Below are 26,464 nucleotides of genomic sequence, written 5' to 3' on the forward strand. Positions count from 1 at the left end.
ACCCACGTAGTGTTGCAGGGTAATCTTCACGAACGTGCATGCGGCGCGACCACACCTAACTGAATGGATATGGCAAGCCTCGAAGAGAGCGCGACTTTCTATGTCCAATATCTAGTCGCGTTGAAGATATTGAACAGAGCGGTCCAACAGACGCTGGGAACTCGTTTATACCTTTCGCGCGGTTTGGGAACAATTAATAACCTCTGCTGAATACAGTTATCAGCGTTATGCCCTAGTTTAGCCCATCTAACTGTATTTGCTGTTTATCAATAAGAATATCATAGCCGTATCAAATGCTTATAAGTCTAATATATTGTTCTAGTTTAATTGATTTATTCCTGAGAGGTTCTTCTGGTGGATTTTTATATTTTTCGGGGGAGTTCAGCTTACTGGCTTCCAAGCAGGATTGGGCATTTCTTGTTCAAGGGAGGTGGACGGATGTTTTAAAGTCTAGCCTATTAGCATGGTCTCAGTTGCAGTGGGGGGTTTAGGTGGATTCAGGAAACACTATTTATAGGAGTGGTGAAACTGGTGGTTATGAGGGAGGTGTGGTGCTCATCCTTTACAGTGTTTAAGGTCAGGCTTGCAAAGCCTGACTGGATATTTAGTTGGAAATTGGTCCTGCTTTGGCAGGGTTGACTAGATACCTCCTGATGTCCTCTCCCCTGATTTCTATTATTCTAACTCTGACAGATTTCTAGAATTTCTTGCTAAGCCAACCAGCCCTGAGGAATTCCCTTTGGAACAGCTTTTGTGAGTTTCTTGTTGATATCTGTGCTTCACTTGCACATCTCTGTTGTTCAGTACTCTCAGATGTGGTGGGTTTTGATACCACTATGATTTCCATTGTAACAGAGTTTATTTAGGGTGATAACTTTTCTGCACAACTTAAAAACATGCTATTTAACTGTTGCCATTTTATTGTCTCAGGTCTGCCCCACTACTGACTTATCGGCTGGTGTGAAAACCACACCCCTGAGGCGACATCGTTTATACCAGCCTAACCCTCTTCTAGACGGCCGAAGCAGCAGGAGCAGGGAGCTCAACCACGGCGCGTGCCGGGGAGCTGTCGGGCACTGGCAGGAGGAGTTGTGGGCTTCCTCAACCTCAGAGAGAGGGAGTGGTGCCGAGTCAACTTCGGTGCTAGTAACGGCCGGTGCCAGTGCCGTCCAGTGCCGAGGAGGCGCTCCTGTCCGCCGAGTAGCCAGCGCTCGGTGCAGAAGGTGGAGGGGAAATGAAAGTGCCGCTCCATTTTGTTCTCGGCTTAAACGCCTTGCAAATGGGGCACTTAGCTGTGAAATGCGATCCCCCGAGGCACCGTAAACAGGAGTCATGTGGATCTCCTGTCAGCAACGGCCTGAGGTCAGCCAAGCACGGTCTAAGAACCGGTGAGCCGGGCATGGGCTCCGGCACCAGTTGTGGGGAAGGGGCTACTCCCCGAACCCCGCTAACTATTATAAACTAACTATGCTAGTAAAGAAAAAACGCCTAAGTATATATAAATATATATATAAAAGGATTATAACTATATAACTATATACACAAGAACTACGAGTAGCTAGGGAAGTGGAGGTCAGCTAAGCTTGCTCCACCGTTCCAACGACCGACACGGGCGGTAAGAAGGAACTGAAGGGTGGCTGGGTCGGCTGAGGTATATATCCGGCACCACAGCGGTGCCACTCCAGGGGGCGCCCAGCTGACCCACCGAGTGTTGCTAGGGTAAAAATCTTCCAACGAACGTGCATGCGGCGCGCACACACCTAACTGGAATGGATATGAGCAAGCACTCGAAGAAGAAGCGCACTTTCTATGCCAATATCTAAGTCGCTGATGAAGATATTGAACAGAGCCGGTCCCAAAACAGACGCCTGCGGAACCTCACTTGTTATACCTTTCCAGCAGGATTGGGAACAATTAATAACCACTCTCTGAATACAGTTATCCAGCCAGTTATGCACCCACCTTATAGTAGCCCCATCTAAACTGTATTTGCCTAGTTTATCAATAAGAATATCATGCAAGACCGTATCAAATGCCTTACTAAAGTCTAAATATATTGTCTAGTTTAATTGATAAAATTAGCCTGAGAGAGATTCATTCTGGTGGATTTTTATCATTTTTCGGGAGTTCAGTTACACTGGCTTCCAAGCAGGAATTGGGCAATTTTCCTTGTTCAAGGGAGTGACCGAATGTTTAAAGTATTCAAGACACTATTAAGCAATGGTCTCAAGTTGCAGTGGGGGAGGTTTAGGTTGGATATCAGGAAACACTATTTCACTAGGAAGGTGGTGAAGCACTGGAATGGGTTATGAGGGAGGTGGTGGAATCTCCATCCTTACAGGTTTTTAAGGTCAGGCTTGACAAAGCCCTGACTGGGATGATTTAGTTGGAAATTGGTCCTGCTTTGAGCAGGGAGTTGGACTAGATACCTCCTGAGGTCCCTTCCAACCCTGATATTCTATGATTCTAACTCCTGAACAGATTTCTAGAATTCTCTGCTAAAGCCAACCAGCCCTGGAGAATTACCCTTTGGAACAGCATTTTGTAGTTTCTCTGTTGATATCTGTGCTTCAAATTGCACTCTCTGTTGTTCAGTAATCTCCAAGATGTGGGTGGTTTTGATACCACTATGTATTTCCATTGTAACAGGAGTTCATTTAGGGTGAATACACTTTTTCTGCACAACTTAAAAACATGCTATTTAACTGTTGCCATTTTATTGTCTCAGGTCTGACCCACACTACTGACCTATTATCGGTCGGGTGTGAAAAACCCACACCCCTGAGCGACATCGTTATACCAGCCTAACCCCCTATCTAGACAGCACCATGCCGATGGGAGAGCTTCTCCCTCCATCAAAGCTACCGCTTCTCAGGGGGCGGATTGGCTATGCCAACAAGACAGCTCTCCTATCTCCATGCAGCAGTGCAGCTGCATCAATGCAGCATGTTAAGTGTACAAGGACCCTCTGTTACAGATGCAGGAATAATGGATAGGGCACGAGTGCGATCGCATGGTTCTGAAAGCCAGGTGGCTAACTTCATTGCCCAATTCCAAAAATTGCCCATATGAATGAGTTTCTTGAGCCTTAGATGTGAGAACGTTCTCAAGTGCAACTAAATTTCTTCACCGTGAGTTTGTGTTTCTTAGGTAATACCAGTGATGAGCTGTTGAAGAGCTTTGAGTTGCTTTGCTAAGATCAGCCACTCTTCTAAAAGCGCTCTTTGCATTTGCATCTCAGGGAATGGTATTCCCAGCGGCCTCCCCCAAAGCCTGCGGGCAGAAGAATTTTGACACCACTGACATCCATTCACTGATCAGCTGGGGATTCCCCAGTTTGACACTGACACCAATGTCTGGGGGCAACGTTGTCCTGGGGCATGAGCTAGAATAAGGACTGCACTTATCTCAAAAGCTGCTTCAGTCTCAAACAGTCAATCAGAAGTCATACATACACTCAGGGCCCACGCTAGGTCTTCTCCCACCCCAAGTAAAAAAATTTTTGGCTGCCCCCCACCCCTGGGCTCTTCCCCCTGCCCCCAATGCCCTCCTGCACAACCTGCCGTCCAGCCCTGGGCTCTCCACCCCACCTCCACCCCTTGCTGCCCCAGCCCTGGGCTCCCTCACCAGTGCTGACTCCACCCACTCCCCCCCTCACCTCCAGGTGGTCCAGTGCTGGCAGGGTCAGGGTAAGCAGCAGGGCTCCCGGGCCGTGCCTCAGCCCAGGGTCCCTCCAGCCAGGGCTCCTGCCTGCAGGACTGGCTGGGACCCAGGAGGGCAGAGCCGGAAGGGCAGACCCGGTAGAAGGCTGAGGAGCCGAGGCATGGTAGCCCCAGAGGGAGCGGAGCCCCAGAGAGTGGAACACGGGCCCCGCCCGGCAGCTCCCCGCCCTCTATGGCCCTGCTGCTGCTGCTTCTGGCCATCCTGATGCAGCCCGAGTGGTTCAGGCCGCTTCGCCCAGCCCCGGCTGCAGCGGTGGACGACTGCCCTGCAGCAGCTGCAGGCAGCTCCGTGTGCCCTGTGGGGTGGCGCCCAGGGCAGAGTGTCCTCTGCTCAGAGTCCACCCGACCCAGCCACAAGGTGCAGGCGCTGCTCCCCCGTGGCTGGCGGCACGAACCACAGCGGCCCCAGGACACCCCTAGCACACGATGCTAGGCCTTTGCCGCCTGAAGCAAAAAAAAAAAAGGCGGCCCGAATGCCGCCCATGCTTGGTTTGCTGGTGCCTAGAGCCGGCTCTGCATACACTGTGGAGAGGAATGTAAAGTCTCTCTCACTTGTGCTTAGCAGCTGCTAGACTGTGGCGACTTCAACAGGGATAAGAGTGAAGGGTTTTGATTATTTACGTATTCATGTGAGCTAAGTACACACCATCTACTGTATGATTTTTATTACAGCAGGTGCCTAGGAGTCCTACTCATAGACCAGAACCACAGTGCAGAAAATTATTGAAATAATTGTCATTTAACTAACAGCTTTTCCATTCTGATTATAGATCCACATTCATTTACCCTCAAAAAGTACCGCTTTCTGTTCTTGAATCCTTGCACATTTCAGAGTTTTTCCAATGATTTTAAATCTTCACTCCCTTCCCCAGACTTTGGTGAAATTTGAAAGCATCTTTAGATCCAAGTTTGTGGCCCTTTAATTTTAAAATATTGGGGGAAATTAACCGTGATTAATGTAATGAGCTATTTGTCTTGGAGAGATTAGAAGCTCTGAAAACAGGCTAATGGAAAATGGCCTCAATGAAGATATGTTCTAACACACATCTGGCAGGGAGCCTCCCAGCCCAGATCCACAGACTTGTGCATTAAAAACAGCAGTGCAGATGGCGCAGTTTGGGCTGAAGCTTGATCTCACAAGTCCACCCCCAGGTTTGGGAGCCTGAGCTCCAGCCCAACCTGCAACATCTTCATAGCTATTTTAGCATGCTAGCGCGAGTCCTGCTAGTACAAGTCTCCGGACCAGCACTGAGAGACTTGCTCCCAGCTGCAGTGTAGATGTACCTTAAAGGACTTCCGTTCAAAATTTTAGCAATAGAAGGCGCACAGCTTACTGAGAGTTTCAGCTAGAAGCTATGAGAATGTACATTATTAAATTAGCTTCAGGGAAGCTCCTCTATTGTTTCCTGGGTGCAATAGAAGCATATTGAATCACGGGAAAATATTAATACTCATCCAAACAAGATTAGGAAGCTGAATCAAAGCCTGTTCCTTCAGTTGTTCCAGGACCTGCCGCAAATGCAGACAGCACTTCTGGCAAACTGGACTTGGTTTGCTGTGCATTTGCTTGTTTATTTTCAACAAGTGATAGAGAAAGCGATGCACTGCAGCAGCTAAGCAATATCTCAGTGAGTTTGTGATTGAATCTAAAGATGGCTGGAGAATTTGCAATGAAATAGAGCTTCACTAGAAAATGCCAATTCCTCGAACCTGAAATGTTTAGCGAAAACAGTTCAGATTGAACAAATGTCTGTTGACTCACAGGCAGGGTTCTAAAAGATCTGCCTTGTTCACTGCCAGCTCACCTGGGGAGCTACTAGGGAGCTGGGCCTTCCGGGCTCCATGACTCCAGGACAGCCCCACCATGCAAATTCCCTGGGGCTGGGATGCCCCCTGCCATGGAAGTCCTAGGACAGGCTTCCAGGGGCTCTGACTCCGGAGTGCCTCAGTCCAGAGATCCCACTCAGTATCTGGGCAGCCCACAGAGCCAAGCTGGCCTGGAAGCCTTGGGGTCCCCAGCCCGAGGCAGACTGCAAGATGGAGTTGCAGGCCATTCCAGCCCCAGTCACTGTTGACAAGAATGGAGTCCTGGTGCTCCCCAGAAACATCATGTGTCAGGGTTTCCAGAACCGGCCTGTGTAGGCACTCTGGTTGCTGGGAATAACAGTTTAGGCAGGGAACTAAACAGCAAAGTAAGGGAGGTCATTAGAGGAAAGAAAGGCGTCCTTTAAAATTTGGAAATCAAAACCTAGTGAGGCTAAGAAGAAGGAGCACAAAACCTGGAAGCTTAAGTGTGAAGTATAATAAGGCAGGGCAAGAAAGAATTTGATAAGCAATTTGCTAAAGATGCAAAAACTTAACAGTAAGAATTTTTTTTTAAGGACACCAGAAGCAGGAAACCTGCCGAACAGGCAGTGGGGCCACTACATGACCAACATGTTAAAGGGGCACTCAGTGAAGACAAGGCCATTGTAGAGAAGTTAAATGAAAAATGAAGTCTTTGCATCGGTCTTTGGTGCAGAGGATGTGGGGGAGATACCCACAGCAGAGCTATTCTTTTTGGACAAGAAATCTAAACAACTGTCCCACACTGATGCGTCAACAGAGGAGGTTTTGGAACTAACTGATAAATTAAACAGTAATAAGTCACCAGGCCCAGATGGTAGTCACCTAAGAGTTCTGAAGGAACTAAAATATGAAATTGCAGAACTACTAACTATAGTATGTAACTATCACTGAAACAAGCCTCTGTACCAGGTGACTGGAGGATCGTAATGTAACGCCAATTTTTAAAATGAGCTCCAGAGGCGATCCTGGCAATTACAGGTCAGCAAACCCAAATTCAGTACAAGGCTAATTGGTATAAACTATAGTAAAAACAGAATTATCAGACATATAAATGAACATGATTTTTTGCAGAAGAGTCAACACAGCTTGTTGAAAGAGAAGTCATGCCTCACCAATCTATTAAAATTCTTTGACGGAATCACCAAGCACATGGATGAGGGTGATCCAGTTGCTGTAGCGTACTTGGACTTTCAGAAAACTATTGACAAGGTCCCACACCAAAGGCTCTTAAAGAAACTATGTAATCAGGGAATAACAGGGAAGATCCTCTCATGGATCGGTAAAGGGTTAAAAATAGGAAACAAAGAAATGAATAAATGATCAGTTTTCACAACAGAGACAGGTAAACAACAGGGTCTCCCAAGGATCTGTCCTGGGACCTGTGCTATTCAGCATATTCATTAATGATCTGGAAAAGGACATGAACAATGAACTGACAAAGTTTGCAGATGACACAAAATTATTCAAGATAGTTAAGTCCAAAACAGACTGCAAAGAGTTACAAAGGGATCTCACAAAAGTATCAGAGGGGTAGCAGTGTTAGTCTGGATCTGTAAAAAGCGACAAAGAGTCCTGTGGCACCTTATAGACAAACAGAAGTATTGGATCATAAGCTTTCATGGGTGAACACCCACTTCGTCAGACGCATGTCAACTGGATGACTGGGCAACAAAATGGCAGATGACATTCAACATTGGTAAGTGCAAAGCAATCACACTGAAAAAAAAAAATAACCCGAATTACACACACATAATGATGTATTCTAAATTAGCTGTTACCACTCAAGCAAAGATCTTGGAGTCATCATGGATAGTTCTCTGGAATCTTCAGCTCAGCAGTGGTCAAAAAGGCTAACAGACTGTTAAGAACTATTAGGAAAGGGATAGAAAATAAGATGGAAAATATCATAATGTCACTATATAAATCATGATGCATCCACGCATTGAATAGTGTGTTCAGTTCTGGTTGCCCCATTTTAAAGGATATACTGCACCTGTAAAAAGGTTTTAAGAAGGGCCACAAAGATGATAGGGGTGTGGAACAGCTTCCATATGAGGAGAAACTAAAATATTAGGCTGTTCAGCTTAGAAAAGAGATGATTACGGGGGGACACGATAGAGGTTTATAAAATCATGAATGGCTTGGAAATAGTGAATAGAGAAATGTTATTTACACTTTCGCACAACACAAAAAACAGGGGTCACCTGACTAAATTAATAGGCAGCAGGCTGAATACAAACAAGAAGTAGTACTTTTTCATACAGTACACAACCTCTGGAACTCATTGCTACAGGATGTTGTAATGGCCAAAGAATTAGATACATTCATGGAGGGTAGGTCCATCAAAGATTATTAGCCAAGATGGTCAGGGGGACAACCCCATGCTCGGGGCATCCCTAAATCTTTGGCTGCCAAAAGTCAGGCGGTGAAGGGTGGCTCTCTCCAACATTTCCCTGTTCTGTACACTCTCTCTGGAGCTCTGGTACTGGCCTCTGTTGGAGAGAAGATACTGGGCTACATGAACCATTGGTCTGACCCAGTATGGCAGTTCTTATGGTACAGCCTGGAAAAACCAAGAGGGGAGAGGGAACGTGAGTCTATGCCAAAGAAGGGTAACAGCTGACGAGCCAGGAGCCTGGAATGAGTGCCCTTGGTGAAGAATTAAGGGGAAACACAGGTGGTACCTGCCATGAACTGACACACCTACCACCTGTGCATGCCTACCCCATTCCTCTTGACGCCTGTTAGAGAGGGGGGAGACTGCACCTATCTTGGGCCTTGTGATGTAGTCTCCAGGTCCTGGCTTAGATGGGTAGAAATGAACCCTTAATTCAGTCTCCTTTCTTAGCCGTGGTCCTTCCTCCATTGCTGAAAGTGACAGAATGGGCCCCTTGAGCATCATCATGGGCACACCTCCTTAGACCTACCTGGGGCAGCTCCACATAGTCATCTCCAGAGCTTCCTCAGAGCCACTTCCCCTATGAGCACAGCATAAAATTAGCCCCCATGGGGGACTGGCCATGCTGTGGGGTTTCCTATTTCCACAAATCTGGTGCTGTCCATTTCCGGGGGAATACATCTGGCAGAAGAGAACACTTCACCTTCCTCCAGAGGATCTCAGAGTGCTTCAAGGCAGAGATGAATTACAACAAACAAACCCACATCCTGGTGTTTGGGAAGTATTATCATCTCCATTTTACAGACGGTGAGTTAGAAGTTAAACAATTAGTCTGAGATCAGAGTCAGGGGCAGAACCCACAGGCATGGCACTCAGTCAGTTCCTCGCTCTAGCCACGTTTACGTTCACATTCTCTCTTTCCTAGGGATTGTACGGACGCTGTTCTGGGTTTGATTTCCAGGTCCAGGTTTCTCCACTTGTGATGCAGCAGCAGGAGGGCAGAGTTTAGTGACGAGAAGAGCTCTCTTCAGAACTCATCAGGAAGATGGGCAGGGATGTAAAGCTCTAGAAGCATTCCAGAGTAAGTGTCCACACAGGGAGATATTCCAGAACAGCTGTTCCGGTCCATTTCCCCTGCAGACAAGCCTTGCTGGAAAAACTGCATCTTAAAGGCAAACTGACAGAGCAGTTCCCTGCAGAGTCCCTGCTTTCTCTGGCTGTTTGGGAAGGTCAGTGTAACCTCTGGGGAAGAGCCTCTGCTCCCGACAGTGCTGTGTTCCTCACTGAGCAGCCTTCCCAGGGTGACCAGATACCAAATGTAAAAAATCAGGACAGAGGGTGGGGGGGTGGGGGTAATAGGAGCCTATATAAGAAAAAGACCCAAAAATCGAGACTGTCCCTATAAAATCGGGAGATCTGGTCACCCTACCCCCACTCCCATCGAAAAGGACCAAGGAAAGTGGATCCTCCCCTCCTGCACCAGTGCGCACAGTGGGTACAGGGGGCAACTTGCACCCTCGCTGGGGAACGCACTCACTATTAAGGGACATCTCCATCGCTGGCTTGGCTGGGAGCTGAACTTACAGGGGACATATGCCACCTAACTCATGTGTCTGCCCCTCCCCCAGCCCCTTTCCCATCGCCAGGAGCCCGAGTGCTGTCCCAGAATTACAAGCAGAACAGGCTGGCACCTCCCGTGGCTCTGAGGCACTGAGCATGCTCAGTGTAGTTAATAGCCTGATGCTGTGCAGCTGTGATCCCCATCGTGGTGCTAATTGGATTCACAACACGCAGGGGTCAGCGAGAAACAGGAGGGAGAAGAATGCAGGAGCAGGAAAGAAAGGAGCGGCATTCTGCCTGCACAGACAAAGAGGGGCGCCCAGAGAATGGGACCCGCATCAGCAGGGTCCAGCAGCACCAGACCCCAAGAACCAGCACACTCCGGGAGTCACGTAGCCAAACACACCCCACACAGATGGGACCATGCTAGGACATGGCTAATATGTGCCCACGCCCATGCACAGAGAACATAGCTAGTCTGCAGGGCACAACACTTTCTGTGCATGGCAAATGTTTTCCATGTCCCGATGCCATTCATAGCCAATGCCCTGGAATGAATCCCATTCTGGTGTGTGGCTCCACAGAACAGCCCGAAGGCAAAGTGATAAAAACTGCCCACGGTCCTGTGTCACAGGGGCACACAGCTGTATCCAGCAGCATCACGGATCACTGTGCACGTCAGGGTTGTGTCAGGAAGTTCACACCGACACGGGAGAAATGCTCACTCTTTTGCGGCGTTGTCCCTCCCTCAGGAGGGCAATGGGAGCTTCGTGCAAGCAGAGAATGCTCTGCATATGGCTCTCAAGGAAGCAACAGCAGCCATGTTGAGAGCCCTGGGGCCATAATCCAGAGCTGCAGCCACACAGCAACCACAACTGGCCGGTGTCTGGCTAAGGTGCTGATCACTCAGTCAGGGCGTTAAAGAACACGGGTTCTGACACGAAACACTGGGACTGAGGCCTGTCCCAGATGCAGCGTCCCTCTCTGGAGAGCCCAGAGTATAGAGCCTCCGGGGACAGTCAAAGGAGAGTTCTTTGCCTTCCTCTAGAAACGCCTCTGAGAGCCATGGCAACAGCCTGTGGAGCGTGAGTGAAATCCTCGCCCTACTAAACTTGTGGGGAATGTCCCATTAACTCCAGTGGGGCAAGGAGTGTTACTGCAGGGTGCTGGGCTGGGACCCAGTGTGCTGTACAAAACAACACAAACGGACAGTCTCTGCTCCAAAGAGCCCTGTCTCTAGGAATGGAAACACACCAGGCCTATTGAAGTGTTACAAACACACTGAGACACACCACGCAACCCAAAGGGGATGCCAAGGGACCATGCACAGCTCATACCATTGAGGGTACATGGGCAGCTGCTTCTCAGCTACCACCTGGCTTTAGCGTTTAGCTAGAAGCCTTTGTGAGCAGGCAGAGGGACACCGCTATCAAAGGGAGCGCTTGATTGAGAGCACAAGAATACCTCTGCCATCCCAGCACAGAGCCCATGAAGGAGAGAGGCAGAGACAGAATGCATGGGGTGGGGAGAGAGTACAGACAAAGGGATGGGGCATGAGGATAAACCGCAGAGGCAGAGAGAAGGAGAAAGTGAGGAAGAAGGAGAAGCCAGAGACAGTGTCTCTGAGGGAAGGCCTGGGGGAGGGGCGTTCGGATGCAGCATGTTATTGAGACCCTGGCAAACGCAAGGGAAAGAAGCAGAGAAGGGATTGTGTCTGGGCGGAGGACAAGCAGGGCTACTCACTAGTCTCCCCTGAGGGGCCCTGTGCGATTGGGTAGCAGGGCCCAGGGAAATGCAAATCTCTTAACCACACAGAATTGTTAACTGCTCCCAAATCCTTTTGTGCCATGGGTGCAAGCTTAGAAGAGCTTAAGCTGTGAGATGCATGAACTTCCTCAATAAATCTCTCTTGTGCGGTGCCTCAAGCAGGTTTGCATTGTATTACCCAGATAAAAAGCCCTGCAGAGAAAGCTTGCAACTTTCCCAGCTCTTTAGCAGCGTTTGGGGCCTTTTAATCGCTCGGGATGCATCTTCCAAATGAAATACATTAATAATACGGCTCAGGCAAGCGGAGTTCTCCACCTCTGTGGGTCGGGTGCCGTGCAGGCTGCCCGGGCCATCTGATAATACTTCATGCTGAAGGCCGGCTTTTATAGGCTTGTGTTTTGCTGTTGGAAAGAGGCCCAGACTTCCTCCCACCTCTGGAAACATGAGAAAACCTGCCAGCCACATGTACGGGTTAGTGCTCTGGGCCAAGCTGCTCAGGGATGGGGCATGGCTAAGGAGGGAGTTTGGGGGGAAAGGAAAGGGAGGTCACAGCTCCCCAGATGCCTGTAAGAGAAGCAGGTTGGGAACCAAAGGCCCTTTCACTGTGCCATCGCCAATCCTTCCCTCTGCCCCGCTGTGGGGCCCAGCGATGGGGCTGCCAGGGCTGAGCTGTGCCCCACAGGGAGGGAGCCCCACCAAAGGGCCGTCCCTGCAACCCTTCCACAGCTCAGGTGTGACTAAGCCCAGGGACAGCTGCGCTGCCCAGCTCTCTCAGCAGCGGGTTTTGGCAGACAGGCCTGGAGGCTCCCATGTTCACAGATCCCGCAGTCCACAGCCCGGGGTAGGGGTGGCTGGCGAGTGGGCAGCACTCAGCACCCTCCTGCAGAAGGGTGAGGCCCGCAGCAGGCCTGATCCTGGGGAAGGCTACGGCCACAGGAAAGGCCTGCGAGCTCTCCCAGACCCTCTCTGCCTTGCACTGTGCCTGGGCGCCCAGCACTGGCAGGTCAGGCTCTGTCCCAGGGATTCCTGAGAAGGGCTCTGGTGTGCTGCCATAAGGACAGAAGGGATCCGTATCCCATATTCTCCATGGGGGCTCTGCCAGGGGAAGAGATCTGAGACAGGGACACCAGGCAAACAGAGGCTCCCAGGACATCTCAGCTGGACACACGGCCCCTCCCCAAGAGGGGTCAGATCCCACTGACAACAGCCACGGACCCTCCCTCCCTCTCTCCTCCAGCCCCCTTCTTTCAGGGGGCCATACTCCTCCCATCCTCAACTTTCCATGAGCAGCAAAGAGTCCTGTGGCACCTTATAGACTAACAGACGTTTTGGAGCATGAGTTTTCGTGGGTGAATATCCACTTCCCATGAGGTCTCACAGCCCCCTCCACAGGGGGCCATATGCCTCTGCCTCCATCTTCACCACTGAATCCTGTATCCTTCTCTCCCAACCCCCCCATGGTACCCCACCCCCTCACACCCCTCCGACCCAGACCCCCCCATGCCCTTTTCGTTCAGTGAACCAGTTTAGAGACCAGGCCCATCTATGCAGACACAAGCAGTGCTGGGCCCCAGCTCCCATTGGTGTCCAGGCCAAATGTTACCCTGCCCACAGGCTACTCTGCTCAGTCTCATGGGGATGGGGCAGTCCTGGGTCTCAGACTCTGGTGGGGATGGTTATTATCCCTGCAAACGCACACTCTCGCCGTGGATGACCCCTCTCCTGTTCCCATTCTCCTTGGGCTTTCCAGGAGCCCAGCCAGCCGTGGGAATCCAAGGCTGGGTCGTCAAGCCTGACACCTTCCCCAAACACCTTCCAGCTCCAACCCCTCCATCGCCCTGTCACTGAGTCCCACCGGGCTGCCTCTGCCAGCATGGCACCCAAGGGTGCTCCCCCACTTGCTGTGGTGCAGGTCTTGAGCCAGCTGCCCACGATGACTGGATTGCAGCCCACTGTTATTAACCAGCATGTGGAGTTCAGAGCTGCACACGCATCCTGAGTCACTGCACCTCCCCCAGTCCTGCTACTAGGAAAACAAAGAGAAGACACAGCCTGGCTCTCGCCCACCTCACTCTCACTCGCCTCACACTGGTTTCCTTCCCCCTCCTCTGTTCACTCACTTTCTAGATCACTTTCAAATTCCCTCCTCTCCTCTCCTCTCAGCCCGGCCAGCCTCAGGCTGCCATACCAAGCCATAGGCTTCATGAGTCTCCCAGCAAGTGGTGGAAGCCCGAGCACCTGACTCTCTACGGTCACCGCACCACGGCGCCTGCAGTACTGGCTGCTGAGAGCTACTTGGGCCAACACCAACATCGGGAACTGCAGCTCTGTCAAACCCAAAACATTTCCCGGAAGCCGGTCGATTCTCACACAATTCTTTATGAGCGAGAGTTGGAATGATTCCTTTTGACTTTCTCCTTTACATTGGATAGCAGAGAAACATTTCACTCTGATCAGGCAAAAATGTCTGGGTTTGAGATCATCTGACTTTCCTTCATTTTGACTTTTATATTACATTGAAATATCACTTTTCATCCTATTTCTGTTTCATTAGTTTAGTTAATAATACACAGAATGTATTCTATTGAATAGGCTTGCATAACATAAAAGTCAAAATAAAAGGAATCAACTTGAAATGAAGCATTTCGATGGTTCTCAACGTAATTTTTTAAAATTTTTATTCCATGGGAAATTTTGTTTTTTTTATTTCGATTCAGGTTGAAGATTTTTTTTCAGAATTTCCCGAGAACAGATATAACAATGTCCAGCTGCTCTCTGGAGTGGGCTGTACAATACCTAGCGTGGATTTTCCATGTCTGCAATATTATTTGTATTATCATAGCACATAGGGGCCCATCGTGGGTCAGGACCCCACCATGGTAGGAACTGTATAAACGCAGTATGTGTCATTGCTTGCAGCAGCCAGTCCAGCTCTTTCTCATCAGTTAACAAACCACCGTCCCCCTCAACCTACTTACAAGAGAGAGGGCTGAGTGGTTCATCCTGGAGAACCTGCCCATTCTTTCATCCTCATGTCTGATCCTTGGGAGGATACTGGTCCCCGTGGCTACTAGCATGGACCCCGAGACACCTACCGTACTACACGTGGTGTGCATGGCGGGCCATGTTCTGCGACAAGCAGGACCCCCTCTGGGCTTCCTTCAGCCCCTACTCCCTGGACATTCCTCCTTGGAAGGTCCATTTCGCAACACCTTTCATATCTACAGGGATCTCCCTCTGCTATCCCTCCCTCCTTGTGTCTGTCTGTCTGTCGGTCCATCCTCGCTGAGACGCGGGGTTGTACAAATGCCTCGGAATCTGCCTGCATGTCCCCTTCAACCCTTCCATCTCCTCCTGGCTTCTGCCCACACTGCAGGGGCTCCAACAAATCCCATCGTATCTGTCCAAGGCTGGCACAGAAAGCTTTACCCCGCTGTCCCGCCCAAAGCCAGACCTGGGAGAGGTATAATGTCCTAGAGAGGCTGGCACAGCCTTGAGGTTTCAGGTCCCCTGCCCGGCCCCTACAAGATGTTGTGGTAGAGTACAGAGGCTGTAAACAGACACAAGGGATTGATGGAGAATTCCCCAGTGACGGCACTTCACTGGTATGTCCCAGACCACTCTATACTGATGACCCCGCCCCCCATCCCCTCCACGCAAGTCCCAAACACCAGGACACGTCAGGTGAGGCCATGGTACAGGGCAGTCTGTGCTGTTGTGGAGCAACCTACCAGCACTCTCAGGAGGCTGCTGTAAGTTAGAGGTCCTGGCTGCACTGATCTCTGCCCAGGGCACCAGCAGCCTCTAGGACAGCCCCAAATTGCCAGGTGCATGGCGGCCTTACAGTGCAACACAGCAGGCAAAGCCCCCCAGGAGCTTCCTGGGAGCCACTTCACTGCCTGGGGCCCCAGAGACTCCCCCAGGGTTCTGCTCTGGCCCTGCTCCACACTTGCCTGGCCCCTGCACTGGGGCGTGCGGTGGCCTATGACCCAACACAGCGGCAGCCCTGAGGGTACTCTAGGGACTGGCCTTTCCTGTTCAAAGATGGAGGCTGATCATGCAGACCCAAAAGGAACTGTTCTGATCCCAGACCAGAGTTGTTGCAGAGATTCAGGGAGCTTAAGGCCTGCCTGCTGCCCCTCCCCTCCCTTCCCCGCTGGGAGGAGACGCAACCCCCACCCCGCAGCAAGCGCATTAGGATGCGCCCTTCCCTTCACAATCCCCTCTGCCATATCTATAATTGATCTCGGAGAAACCCCGTCCTGACACCGATTGCCAAGATGCTATCAGGGCTGTAATGGGATTTTTATATTTAGCTTGGACAAGGGATGGCTCTGTTGGCTGCAATGAAATGTTTCAATAACTGTGTCTGCCCGGGAGCCAATCCGAGCCCCTTGGCTGCGCTGGCTCTTTTCACAGGCTCACAGGCGTTTCTTCCTCCCTCCCATTATCTCAACAGCTTCCTTGGCTCTCTCCCCCACCATCCATCCTGCTCCTGGGCCTGGGAGTCCCCTTGTCAGTGCATTACACAGCTGCAAAACTTTACTTCTCTCTCCAACCACACTGCCACGTTCCCTTCCCACACCTCCACCCTGGCCTGCATCCTGTTAACACCCAAGCTATCACCATCATCTCCAAGTCTGCCAGAGAGAAGCATTCCCTTTCCAGCAGCCTCTGAGCCGGCACTAGGGTGACCAGATGAGAGGAAGAAAATATTGGAACACATGGGGGGGGGAGGGGAAGGGGGTCCGCCGGCAGAGGAAAAAAAGCCAAATGCTGCCAGAGGAGCAAAAACCAGCACTGCTGGCGCAGAAAAAATAAAAATAAAGGGCAAGTGCTGCTGGCGGAGCGAAATATCGGGACGTGGGACAACACCTGAATATTGGAATTCTGGTCACCCTAGCCAGCACCGTGGTGGCTGACCCTGGGACATGTCTACGCTACAGCCACATCAGCGACACAGCTACGGCACTGCTTTGGTGTCGCTGGAACACACTTCCCACAGCAACAGAAGCAGGGGTTCCACTGATGTCGGTAATCTACCTCCCCAAGAGACTGTACCTAAGTTGATAGAAGAATCCTGCTCTTGACCTAGCCACATCTACACCGAGGGTTAAGTCAACCCAACTACAGCACGCAGCTAGGTTAGTCTAATTTTTCAGTGTAGAGCAGGCCTGAATGTGGGTAGGAGAGAGCAAGGACATGGGCGTGCAGAAGGAGAGAAAAGCCTCATTTCTCCAGGTGCAGAGGCAGTATCACAGAGATGTTGTCCCCCAGTCACTGTACAAGCAGGGTATATGGCAGCTGCTGCACCTGGTCCCCCTGCACGGGGCACTGTGGGGTGGGCAAAGAGCAGGCAGGAGGGGACAGGCCAGAAATCCGAGAGATTCTGCAAACACAACGATGGCCCACAGATGGCTGCCGTACCCTGCACCAGGGTAATGAGCCCCAGACCAGGGAGCATAATAGCCTCTCCTCTGGCTTAGGCAGGGATGAATTCTCCTGACCGTCCCTTTTCTAAGGGGAATATTGGTCTCCAGGCCCTGCTCCATTGGTAAGTCACCGTGTCCCTTCGGCACAGCCTTGTGACCGATTTCTTTCATAGTGACTGCTAGCTTAGTGAGTCAGACGTTCAGTGATTCCCAGCCCAGAAGGAACCACTGTGATCATCTAGTCTGACTTCCGGTATAACACCGGCCAGAGACCTGCCTCCAAGTAATTCCTAGAGCAGATTTGTGAGAAAAAACATCCACTCTTCGTTTTCAGTGATGGAAAAATCTACCACAGCCCCTGATAAATTGTTCCAATAGCTAATTACCCTCACTGTCAAAAATCTACACTAGGAGGGTGGTGAAGCACTGGAATGGGTTCCCTAGGGAGGTGGTGGAATCTCTTTCCTTAGAGGTTTTTAAGGCCCAGCTTGACAAAGCCTTGGCTGGGATGATTTAGTTGGGAATTGGTCCTGCTCTGAGGAGGGAGTTGGACTAGATACCTCCTGAAGTCCCTTCCAACTCTGATATTGTATGATGATTCTATGATACGCCTTATTTCCAGTCTGAATTCGTCTAGCTTCAAACGTCCAGTCATTGGATCATGTCAGACCTTCCTCTGCAAGACTGAGTGGCCCATTATTAAATATTTGTTCCCCAGGTAGCTACTTATAGACTGTGATCAAGTCACCCCTTAACATTATTTTTGTTAAGCTAAATAGACTGAGCTCCTTGAGTCTATCAGGATGAGGCATGTTTTCTAATCCTTTAAATCATTCTCCTGCCTCTCCTCTGAACCCTCTCCAGTCTATCCTCATCCTTCTTCAACTGAGGACACCAGAACTGGGCACAGGATTCCTGCAGCGGTCACAGCAGTGCCATGTACAGAGCTGAAATAACCTCTCTGCTCCTACTTGAGATTCCCCTGTTTATGCATTCCCGGGATCCCATTAGCCCTTTTGGCCACAGCATCACAGAGGGTGCTGGTGTTCGGCTGATTATCTGCCGCCTGCAAAAGCTTTTTAGAGACACTGCTGGCCAGGCTAGAGTCCCTCATCGCGGACGTACGGCCTACCTACTTTGTTCCTAGATGTAACATTTACATGTAGCGTCAGGCTAATTTATCAAGCGATCCAGATTGCACTGAATCAGCGACCTGTCCTCTTCGGTATTTAACACCCCCCCACACACACTTCTTGAGTCATCTGCAGACTTTATCAGTGATGATTTTGTTTTCTTCCAGAACACTGATAAAAATGTTAAGTAATGTAGGACTAAGAACCAATCCCCGGATCCCACGAGAAACCCACCTGTTCAATGATGACAATCACATTTTGAGACCAATCAGTTAGCCAGCTTTGAACCCCTTTGATGTGAGCCAGGATACTCTCATCTATCTCTAGTTTTTAAATCAAAATGTCACACAGTACCAAGTCAAACACTTCACAGAAGCCTAAATTTATTACGCCAGCGCTGTCACCTTTACTCCCTGGCTGGGCTGCAGGCAGCACTCTGGAGGGGCTGGTGGAAACAGACAATGGAGCACACAGTGGGATGACCATCAGCGGTCCCACCTGGTCACCAAAGCAATCGGCTGGAGTTTGGCACAGTACGATGACACTCTGCACTCTTCCCCTGTACATCTGCTCCTCCACCAAAGCCCCTCCTTCTGCCCTGTAGCTGCCCCCCAGCTCCACACACAATTCTGCTGATGCCTCAGTCCTTAGCTGCAGACAAAGTGGGGTTCTGCCCTGAGGACCAGAATGTAGAATGTTCCCATTAACTGATGATTTAATCCAGACATGCCCACAGTGATTAACCAAAGAACCAGCCTTCAATGACCACAGCCGACAGAGAACAGAAAAAACGTGACTCACACTTAATCTGTTACAACAGAAAAACAACCAGATTCAAATCCCTGACGCCTCCAGCCAGGCATCAGAGCACACCCACCCCTCCCTGCAGCATGACTCGGGTTCCTTTAGAAGGAGCTGTGAACAGCAAGACACGGGGCTCCGTCTGACGACTCGGAAGACCAAAGTGACCCCCTGAGCCCATTTCTGGGCCCTTCCTGCCACCCCCCAGGACTATGGAGGGCAGAGCTGCTCCAGTCAGAACCCTCAGCAAAGCCCCGTGGAAATCACGCTGATTCAGCTGTATTCCAGTCGCAGTGCAGCCCTTCTCCAGTGCCCGGCAGAAGGGGCTAATCGTGGAGTTCTCAGAGATAAACAAAGTGCCAGGAGAGAGCGAGGGAGGGTCACGCTAGCTGGGACCTCGAGGAAGAGTTCTCCTGGCTGCTGAGCAGTTAGTGGGACTGGCAGACCTTGACTTTCTGTGCCTGCAGAAGGCTCTGGTCCTGGTGGTCCCTCCTGTGCTTGTATCTCTCAGGTTCGCCTAGGGCCTGCCTATCTGCTGAGGAATTCCAGGCAATTACAAGTGAAACTTTATCTCCAAGAAGCAGCAGCTAAGATGGGAACTGGCACCATGAGTGTGAGTGGGCCTGAAGAGATGGGAGGGAGGGGGGCAGTGGAACTGGGGAAGGAGGCTGGAAGGCCAGCCAAGTTGCGGGAGAGCAAGCGAAAGTTATTCATTTCTGGGAGACCCTCTTCTGCTGCTCTCCCTTCTCTGCCACAGTAAGGGACCAGATCGTAACCACTTCTAGCAGTACCTCTGTTAGGCATTGTCCATAATTTGGACATCCTGTTACAATCTAAAAATAATCCCTTTGGATCACAATTCTCCCTAAGAATGGATTCCCCTTCCAGAGGCAGCTCCAGGCCCCAGCACGCCAAGTGCATGCCTGGGGCAGCAAGCCAGGGGGGGCGCTCTGCTGGTCATCGCGAGGGTGGCAGGCAGCTGCCTTTGGCGGCTTGCCTGTGGAGGGTCCGCTGCTCCTGCAGCTTCAGGGGACCTCTCACAGGCGTGCCAGTGGGACCTCCGAAGGCAGCCTGCTGCCGTGCTTGGGGCGGCAAAATGCCTAGAGCTGCCCCTGTCCCCTTCAGACCCTGCTGCTGCAGGGAGGGACTCTGCCCACCTATCCCTTCGCCACCTGTTCTGTTTGGCTAGCGTAATCCTGCCCTGCAAAACTAAGGGCTCCTGGCATCCTTGAGTTGCCTGACCCACAGGTGCTGCAATCAGGCAATGCGCCAGTTGGGGGCGAGCCTTCCACTTGGCATTTCCCAGGTGATGTGCAGATTGGCTGGGAGATCAGCATGCATGGAACATGCCCTGTCTGTGTGTGCGTGTCCCTCAAATGGCTTGGGAGTGCAAGGGTGGGTCAGCCTGGCCATGGTAGACACCAGCGAGCACCCAGACCCAGGCACAAATGGGCAGAGTTGCTCAGAAAGACAGGAGCACACTTATATGTGCAGAAGCTTAGCTAGAAGGAGCATGCGCTCACGGTGCCCCCAGGCACATGGACAGGCAGGCTAAGCAGTCTATGAACAGAGACCACAGTGATGGGAAATCAGCAAACGACAGAGAGAGGTGTACGGAGATCAGCCAGCCAGATCCATGTTTAGAACCAATGGCAGCTTTTACAGAGCTCACGAAGAGCCTGCAGAATGAATGGAAGGGACTGGATCGTGCTGCCCAGTGCAGGCAAGAGCAGGCAAAGCTCCCCATAGGAAGAACAAAGGGGCAGTGATGAGCCACACACACCAGTGCTGCGGCCCTCACAGTGAGGCCCATCTGTTGATCTAGGCAGAGTGTGTGCTCCCTCGGGCCTTTGTTTGGGTTGTTCCCCTATTGTTCCTCTCCATGGCTGCGGAGGGCACTGTCAGGTTGACAGGGCTGCAGATTAAAGCTACAAATCCTAATTCCTCACCCTGAGCAATGCCCACAGAACCCAGGTTCTCCCACGTGCCTCCAGTGCCAGGAACCGGGGCCCACAATATCGCCTCCAAATCCTAGTCACCGAGAGTTTGCCAAAGAGCCACTGCCCAGCAGGCAGGTGCTGGGAATGGCTGATGGAGCAATGGAGCAGGAAGCTGGGGAGGGTGCAGCCAAAGGATACGTGCTGCAGTCTGACTTGCTGCTACTGCAGGGACGGAACAAAGCCACTGCTACACAAAGCAGTGTAGGTTTGCTAATAGCATGTGAAAGAATCTGTGCCAGCCAACTTCCCTCTGCCTGCAGGAGCAGCAGCATTCGGAGGCACCTCCAAGAGCTAGGGGGCTGTGCCCTATGTACCTTGGCCTGGTGTAATCATAGGTTCCCATGCTAAGGATGCAGCATCCCAACAAAAGCAAAGAGAAATGGTTACCTCTGCAGACAGTCCCGTTCTCCACCGATTCGTAGCCAGCCTTGCACATGCACCGTCCAATGGGCACCAGCCACTCCCCATCCCCATTGCAGTACAGCTTGATTGGGACATCCACCTCCTCTGCGTTGGTAATGCAGGACCCCCTGGCCGCCACCAGCGAAGTGCTCTCTGCTCCCGAGAGCGTCTCCTGAAATACGGCCCCGTTCTGGATCACTCGGGGGCACTTGCGGTAAAAGACCCGGACAGCGATTAAGGACATGCAGCCCCCATAGTCCTGGAACGCCAGATAGAATCCGTTCTTGGAGACCGGCCCGAAGCTGCGCACCTCAGTGTTGATCTTCATCACGCGGCCACCCAGATCCACCTGGGAGAAGCTCTCATCAGCCGCGATGGTGTCCACCTTTGCCCAGGGGTTCTCCATCCAGTTGGGAAAGGTCTTGGTGGCAGAGTCAAAGTCAGATTCGAAGTAGTAGAGATTGAAGGTCTCCTTGCAGGAGCCGGGAACGTTTGGGATGCTGCTGCAGTCCCGGACGGAAAATTTCATCTCCACGTGAATGCGATGAGCTCCTCTCCTCCGTATGTACTTGGTCCGCAGCCAGTTGTTCTGATTGGACTCAAAGACGTTGCACACCTGGTACGTCCGGATCGTGTTCATGTTCTCGTCGTATCCACTCACCTCTTCCCACTGTGGATGGGACACAGAGTCACTGGGCTGCATTGCATTTACATTTACTGGCAGTCAGCTTGAGCCGTTCACATATCTGGTGGGGGCACAGCTCTGCCTTCTCCCTATCCCCTGACAGGCAAAGGCTCAGGCTGCCTGGGGGAGAGGAGAAGCCAGTTTCAATGTGCAGTCAGCTGCATTGGTACAAACTGCACTGCAGCAGGGTCAGTTGTATCTACACTAGGGCTCTGCCTAGGTGCAGCCACCCCAGAGTCTAACGCCCTCCCAGTCTCCATGCTCCCTGAGCCAGGGCACACACCTCAAACACTTCATGCTCATCACATGCGCCATATAGGCAGGTGCTGGGAATAGCTGATACAGTGAAGGAGGGAGCTGAGGAGGGAGCAGCCGAAGGACACATGGTGGTGCACTGCCCTGCCACCGCCGGAAGAGGACAAAGCCACGACACAGGCTAGGGGCTCTATTCTCCCGGGTGGTTACTTGGTTTCCACTCGTGCTAGTGGGAGATACTGATACTGCACTGATTGGCAGAGGAGACTCCCTGAGGGTCATTAAAGTACCTACATGTGTCTAGCTCTCGCCTCCCGGCCCATTCCACTGTCACAGGGGGACGGTTACTTGACATTTTAAAAAGTAAATTGCAGAGAAAACCACGAAGGGCCACGGTCTACATTACCCTCCCCCTGAGCCGTCCCTCACAGCTAGGCAGAGGGACTGAAAGACAGTGGTTCACCTCTGCACCGCTATGACTGACGCCCAAAGAAGGGTAATGGAGTCAGACTACAAGAGTGAAATCCTGGCTCCGCTGCAGTGAATGGCAAAACTCCATTGACTGTAGTGTACTTGTGCCTTTCCGTGCTCCTTTATGATGGAGGCAGGTGTCTCTGAAATTTACTGTGTGTTTCCATAATTTTTCTCCAAGTAAAATGCTGTCTCAGCTCTGCAGCTCCCTGTCTGTGCTGGGGGCCTGGTGAATAACCTCTTCCAGAGCTCTGCCTCCTGTCCCCACCCCGAGATGGGACGGATGCGGAGTTGTAGGAGCCATTGCACCAACCCAGCACTGCGCTTTGCATGGTCCAGAGAGAAAACTGGGGCTGTAATATCATTTACTTTCCTTTTCTGACGCTGCAAGAACATGCATGTGCTGTGCCAGGCGCTGCATCAGCAGGGACCGTGCAGACCAAAGGCCTCTGTTCCACACAGAACAGACACCACAGGGGCAGCGCAAGCTCCCACTCCACCTGCAACCTTGGCCTGAAGCTTGGGGTCAACCGTGGAATTTGGGCTCCGGGGCCCATTGCTTCCTCAAAGGCTTCCATAAAGGGTTCCATTAGTGCTACGTGGGGCAGCTCCTCCTAGAACGGGAATACTTGGAACTAGCCTGAGACTCATTTTACACAAGGCATCAGCCTGGGCTGGATTCAACCAGCAGCCAAGAAGTGAGACACTCCAGAGCCCCCGACTGATCCCTGGCCCAACAGTAGGGCCAATAAGAGAGCATGTGATGACTGCTCTCTTGGCCAGCACACGGGCTGAACTGGGGATCTCCAAAACTAAACACAGCCTGAACTAAAGAGCCAAGCTTCCTGGCTCGGGCTGTAACAGACGCCTGTCCTCTGAGGACTCCCTGAGGGACCCTGGAACACACACACCAGCGCGTTACAATGACAGGTTTTAGAAGGCCCCGTGTCCCCAGGAGGCGGACTCTGCTAAAGGAATGAGCTGCTCCGCCAGCTCCTCTTTACCATTGGCATATCGGTGCAGTATTTCCGTCTCGCTCGCAGCCCCGCTCTGCCAGGAAATGCAGCCTGAGCCTTTGCAGGATCTACCCATGGGGCATCTTACAGCCCATTCTGGCGCAGCCTTCCCTGAACAGAACACAGATGGGGGAGAGCAGGCCTCCACCCCTTTCTGCAGAGACAAGAACTAGTAAGCCTAGCAGAGCATGCCCCATTCCTGATGAGGAGAGGGGGCTGCCCTGCTCACCTCCAGGGCGCACAGCCAGCTGGGCCAGGCATTTGGTTGTTGTAGCTTCACTCTCCACTGATTGGGAGACCATCATCTGGGAAACTGAAACAGATCCCACCCCATCCCACCCCGTGCCCACCATCCACCTGCCCCTCACATGGGCTTTGGCCTTGTCAGGATGGTGAACATCATTCACTCTTCCCTCTGAGACACACAGCTCCCGCTTCCCTGCCCCTGGACTAGCATTCCTGGGACTCTTGCCCAGCTCCCTGAGACGTGTGCTCCCGCTGCACCAGCAGGAAAGCCTTGGGCTAGGCAGGCCAGGTCCAACCCAAACGCGGACGAGAGTTTGGACTCCTCAGTGCCAGGCTGGGTAGGGTTCACACACATCGCAGAGGGCGTTTGCCATCCAGATTAGACCCGTGTTAAGGTGTGGACAGAGAACTATTCACACCAAACTACTTGTCAGGGCTCCTTTAACTGCTTGAAATGTAGCAGAAACTCCAATTAAACTCTTAGTTCCTCGGCTGAGGTCTGACCTCTGCCCTGTCTGCAGGGAGCTGCTCTGGCTTGTGAATAAGGTTTGCTGCCCAGCACCATGCTCTGTTCCCAGGAGATGGAAGAGGAGAGGTGCCTGACATTCTGGGCACTGTGTGATGGGGCCGTAGCAGGGACATGAATCTCATCTGCGAGCAGGTCATGTCTTTACCAGGGATCCTCTCCAGCACAGACCTGTTAACGGTCCAGCCTCGCAGTATCTCCCCCACCGGTCCCACCGTGGTTACAAACATGGCAGATATTCCACGGGAATCTGTTTTCTCCAGAATTCCTAACTTGGAGGTAAAATCCTTTGCCAGGCTGAACCTTGGCCGGGAGCAGCACAAGGCAGCGAGTGTCTTTGGAAATGCCAAGCAGCACACTCGGCTTGGAGTGCTGCAAAAGGGGGAATCTGGTAGGCACTGGTGACAAAATCCCAGCCGACTGGACTGGCGGATCCATAAGCCTGCTCACTGAAAAGCCAAATGGTTTCCCATGGACGTGAACTGTGATGTGTTGGGCAGAAGCCTCCCTGCGAACAGGGCTGCCTTACCCAGCACAAGGCACTAGCCAGAGCTCCCAGCATGCCTCTCATCATTCCCAGAGCATACCCCTCCGCCACTTACCGCCAGCGCCAGCAGAAATTCAGTGCTAACTCTCAGACAGCCATCAGAGTGAAGTGTAGGGAGAGTCCAAATTACCTCAACTGAACCTCCTCGGACATGCGCTCCACTTAGAGACCCAAACACCCAGGCCGCTACTGGGTGTTACTTAGTACTTCCTCCAGCAAGCTCCCATTGCTGCGAGCAGACAGGGCGTCACCACTGGCAGATCTGGCCCACAGTGACTAGCTTCCTCGGTGCTCATTCCCTGGGACCGCAGCACTTATTGCCACTACCCCTTATGGAGAGGGGAATGGCGGGACCCCTCTGCCACGCCTTCGGCAGCTACTTCCAGGAGCTGAGCTGCTCTAGCTCTGGCCGCTCCCTGACCAGACAGAGAAGCCAGGCCAGTTTCAATTGCTGTTCTCAGCCAGTTCATGACAGGCGCGTTCAGGTTCAGTGTTCCTGGCCTTTTCCAGCCCAGATAACTGACATTGTTCGCGTTTTGACAATTAAAAAAAAAAAAAATCTGGGAAATTTTGTGATGAAGCATTTGGTGAATCTCCCACCCCTCTCCGAGAGTGCGCTACAGCTTCTAAAGCACCTGACTGCTGTTTTCAAAAGGGACTTAACTCCTTAGGCGTTTCAGTCTGATTGACAGCCAATGGGAATTCGGCTCCTAACCACACAGATGCTTTTTAAAATGTTACCCCATATCAAACATTTTCAAAATCTCAGAATTCAGGACTGGGGGGAGGTGGGAGATTACCATCTGCTTATTTTCCATTTTGGCCCTGTTTCAGTGAATCACTTTTTGTAAACAGTAACATCCAGGATTGCTAATCAGCCCCAATCTGGGGCCTGCACCACCCCATGGATGCAGGGTCCCACGTCCCAAGGAGAAACAGAGAACTCACCCCTGAGGGAGGATGCACTGTCCAGCCCAGCTCTGCTGTCGCCGTGGTGGAGTCCATTAGCGTTTCTGCAGGGAGATTACAAAAAAGAGCCGTCAAGGGGCGATAACTGGGAAGCAACAGTAGGCAGCTCTGAGTGAGCAGCACAGCAGAGTCCGGACCAGGAGAGCCATTCATGCACCCCCAGGAAGGCCTCCAGTCACGCCTCAGGGCAGGAGCTTTAACAAGCAGATTGGGGCAGAAACCAGCTATATCCTGGGCAGCGAACAGCCCTGCCCCAGGTTAGCATCTTGTCTCTTCACATACCACTGATGACCCACTCCAGAGCTGGGTTCCGCTAGCTCTCAGCAAGTAGGGGGGCCCCATGCTCCGCTAGGGCAAGATCCACAGAGAGCCTGCCCTTTGCCTCCAGGGGGCACTGGATCCAGCCCTTGGCACCAAGGCCAGCCCCAGCTCAGCTCGTGCACTGGGGAGAATTCTCCAGGGGCACGGGGAGCTGGTCTGCAGTCCCTCCCTTAGGCTGGTAACGGGCTGGTCCATGGAGGGGCAGAACAGGCCACTCAAGACAATCTGGCGCGTTAGGCAAACTTCAGTGTGCTGCACCCCTTTGCCTAGCCCTAGGGCAGCTGGTCACGATGGAGGGGGAGTCAGGCCAAATTCGAGTGAGTGGTGTTGTGACCTGGCACACGGGGTTGCAACACCATACGGAT

General features: G+C 51.8%; 1 protein-coding gene across 4 annotated transcripts in view; it reads right to left on the minus strand.

Moving 5' to 3' along the window:
* EPHB2 (EPH receptor B2) overlaps positions 1–25,817 on the minus strand; it is a 186,734-nt gene extending 160,917 nt beyond the window's left edge. For all 4 annotated transcript variants that reach the window (XM_032787632.2, XM_032787630.2, XM_032787631.2 and 1 more), the window contains exons 1-2: positions 25,758–25,817; positions 21,049–21,733 (exon numbers count right to left, since the gene is read on the minus strand). In XM_032787632.2, the coding sequence (XP_032643523.1) occupies positions 21,049–21,733; positions 25,758–25,814 (742 nt within the window). In that variant the 5' untranslated portion in view covers positions 25,815–25,817. The remainder of the gene's footprint in view (positions 1–21,048; positions 21,734–25,757) is intronic.
* Positions 25,818–26,464: the final 647 nt, after the last annotated feature.

This window comes from Chelonoidis abingdonii, chromosome 23 (assembly GCF_003597395.2).
Source record: "Chelonoidis abingdonii isolate Lonesome George chromosome 23, CheloAbing_2.0, whole genome shotgun sequence".
Classification (NCBI taxonomy): Eukaryota; Metazoa; Chordata; order Testudines; family Testudinidae; genus Chelonoidis; species Chelonoidis abingdonii.